We start from the raw sequence: 3,647 nt of genomic DNA, 5'->3' as shown, positions 1-3,647 counted from the left end.
ACATATATAGAGACAAACAATTAATATTATTCCCTTTGTAACCTATTGTAAGCTAATCGCTAGCTAGCATTACTATTATATCACACCCGCATCCATTCACGTGGATTCCACAATACCGTTTCTCGAGAAAAAACTTACCCGCACCGTGTGTATACACCAAACTAATGCAATTTTCATTATTATGTGATTTAATAAAGTAAAACACATGTTAATTAATTAAAATTAAGTAAAATGAATTATAAATTTAAACACATTGAATGCATGTATTGAATTGGTGTATACATGACCCAATGCGGATAAGTTTAATCGCCGTTTCTCGGGTATGTTTACGCACATCTCAAATAATTTTATCATAACTTACCTAATTTATTAGGTTCAAAATTTAAAACTTAGTAATTTATTTTGATTTAGTAATACAATGTATTTAGACATTATTCATAATCATCCATACTGTACTCAATAGGGTAACAATGCTAAACAAATAAAACAAAACACTTCGCTAATTAGTTACTCCATCTTTTTTGAATCTGTCTTTAATGACAAAATTTGTACCCAAATTAATTGATTGATGATATCTCCATAATTCGATCACCCAAAATTCTAATTCAACAATAATATAACAACTCAATGAGAAATAATTATATGCTTTGGATAATATGGATATTAAACTAACATGAAATACTTGCATTTGAACTTGTCATTTTTTTCCTTTTAACTCATTACTTATTCATATCCTTCAGTTTTTTGTACCATAAATAAGAATTAAAATGCATAGATCATAGATGAAGTTGAAAGAGGCACCAAAGGAGAAACAAATTAAATTCCTACCATAATAAGTTTATTACAATTAATCTTTTTTTAAATTTTATGATATTGAACATATCTTCAACAAAATATGAAAGAAAAAAAAAGGAATTATTTTAAGATCTAATTCGTACCCAAAAGATATCTTCTGATAAAAAACAAAAAAAAAACATCATGATCCATTAGTTGTTTTAATGTGTTTAACTCTTTTGATGACCTCAATTCCCCCAATTCATAATTTTATGATTCATTCTTTAGCTCATTTTGACCAATCTATTTTGACTCCAAGCAAACTTTGAACAGACTTGATGATAAGAAACTGATCAACCAGTTCATTTGACACCTCTACGTACCTCATTTCAATTAGCAGTATTTCGTCTTGTTGAATTCTGAGCGATCTGGGCAAGAGATTGAAGGTTACATTTAACAATCGTATCCACAAACACACATGTTTCTTCTTTAGTATTCCCATGTGGTATATCAACAACGTACGATTCGACAACGATCGTCGTCGTCCCAATATTATTTTGATCGGAGTGGAGGGTGGTAACAGATCGGTAATTCACCAGGCGGTGGTCCCCGCCTACGACGCTGAAGCTGATGACGTGGCGTTCCTCATCAAGGATCTCAAGTCTCTCCATGCTGTTAGCAGCGGGTAGCCCCGAGATGACCCGCACTTCACGGACGGTCCCCACGTTCCCATCTCCACCGATGACGTGGCAGCTCTTGACGAAGTGTTTGTATGCTTGAGGATTATCGAAGCGACGGAGGACGGACCAAACGGTGGAGATTGGGGCGGAGATATGTTGGATCACGGCGGAGCAACACTGGTTTGGGCTAACGGAATGAGTATGATGAGTAGTGACGGAATCGGGGACTTCAGTGGTACATGGTATTGGTGTACGTCTTTGTAGTTGTTTACCGGAGGTGGCGGTGGTGGTGGTGGTTGTAGAAGTGGTGGTGGGATTGATTCTTTGGAGTAAAAGTGATGATTTTGGAGGCATTTTTTTTTTAATTTGTTGATTGTCTAGTGGTATGATTGTTTATAAAATAGAGAGAAGGTGTTCTTTCGGATGAATAGAGTAGTATATATTTTCTGTTCCGTTTTATTTTATATGATACGGTACAAATTAAAATAAAAAGGAAATTCTATTTTATTCGTCTCAATTTATGTTTATTTTTATTTTAACAAACTAAAAAGAAAATAACGAATATAAGTATATATAACGTAAGAATGGGTATGGTAGAGCTGAGGTAAGAGAGAAAAGGAAGAGTTGGTTGGACTTTGAAAGTAAGAGAAGATGTGTGATTGTTCATGTGTGAGGATAGTAAAAATAGGAACTAGTGGCGGCGTGTGAGCTTATTATATTACTCACGCAGTTTTAATTTAATTCAACTCAAAAAAAAAAAAAAAAAACTTTCGAAGGGACTTCTAAGTCAAACGTCTAAAATCAAGATTCAATTGAGAAGTTGGATTCCAAAGTTTTAATGTAATTTTTTTATAAGAAATTATGAGACAAACATCTTTATCATGTCTAATAAATCTTGAGTTAATATCTCATATGGTCACTCAACTAATACTTCTTTTCACAGAAAGTCACTCAACTTTCATTTATAATCTCAAAGTCGCTCAATTATGGATTTTTTCACAGAAAGTCACTCAACTAATAGTTCATTTTACAGAAAGTCACTCAATTTTCTTTTATAACCTCAAAGTCACTCAACTATGAATATTTTACCTACAAAGTCACTCAACTATTGATATGTCATTTAGAAAGTCATCCAACCAATTTAAATATGTTTTCATTAAATTTTGTTGAAAAACAATTCTTTTTACGAAAAAACCGACCGAAAACCATATCACCAAAATATTCATGGAATAGAAAAAATTATCTAATTCCTTTAAATGGTTCCTAATACCCAAAAAAATGGCGAGCCTTCACATATTTCACCCCCAACACCCTACAGAAAGTTCCGTAAAAATTTTGCAAAAAAATCATCTGAAAACCATAATATAATAATATTTAAAATGTTGAATAACATGCCTATTGACACTAACGTTCTGATAAGAAGCAAAATAAATAAATTGAAAAGGCACTTTAACTTAATATAATAATATAAAAAAAATGCCATAACAATCCCCAATAATTTTAAAAATATTACACAAGAGGGTATATCAGCTAAAGAAAGATTATTATACAAAATGAAATTGTGCTCTGCATTGAACCTTCACTTAGCGTAACAATAACTTTTACTCCAGAGTCATAGTGGTCTCAGACTTAAAACTATGACTGCTTAAGGGAAATAAAATATCACTGCTCACACACAACAATGAAGGTGTTGACATGAGCTTTAAAAGCCAACACGTTACGTCCTTGTGCTATCCCAGTTTCATGAATGCTTTTGAGAACAAACTCAATTCTCATAGGAAGTGACCTACTTCCACACTCACATTGGTGAAATCTGTCGAGAGTGCTCTTGTAAGTTTAACACTCCACACATATGAGTTACAGATTTTCATTAAGAACTTTGTAAGCTCAACATTCACAAATCATTACAGGAAACAATGCACTCACATCATAGGGAGGAAATAAAAAGTAGTGCATTTTTTCACATCAAGTCATCATATGATTCATTTTTCCATTGAACCTAGTTATAGGATCTCTAGTCCCCATGTTGGATTTCCTCATATATGACTCAAGGATTTATATAGGCTTCAATCATATCCCTCTCGATGTGCTCCCGGCCTTTTCTCTTGCTAAGGCCTTAGTAAGAGGATTTGCAAGATTATCACACGATTTGACATAATCAACATTAATGGTACCACCTGTCAAATACGATCT

At 33.1% G+C, this 3,647-nt stretch overlaps 1 protein-coding gene across 1 annotated transcript; it reads right to left on the bottom strand.

The window, feature by feature from the left end:
* Window positions 1-1,163: 1,163 nt before the first annotated feature.
* Window positions 1,164-1,808, bottom strand: LOC125817111 (abscisic acid receptor PYL4-like). Its single transcript, XM_049496685.1, has one exon. The coding sequence runs from the start codon at window positions 1,806-1,808 to the stop codon at window positions 1,164-1,166; it is 645 nt and encodes a 214-aa protein (XP_049352642.1).
* Window positions 1,809-3,647: the final 1,839 nt, after the last annotated feature.

Source organism: Solanum verrucosum, unplaced genomic scaffold (genome assembly GCF_900185275.1).
Source record: "Solanum verrucosum unplaced genomic scaffold, falcon-dt-bn FXZP01000094.1, whole genome shotgun sequence".
In the NCBI taxonomy this organism is placed as follows: domain Eukaryota; kingdom Viridiplantae; phylum Streptophyta; class Magnoliopsida; order Solanales; family Solanaceae; genus Solanum; species Solanum verrucosum.
This window is presented reverse-complemented; position numbering and strand designations above follow the sequence as displayed.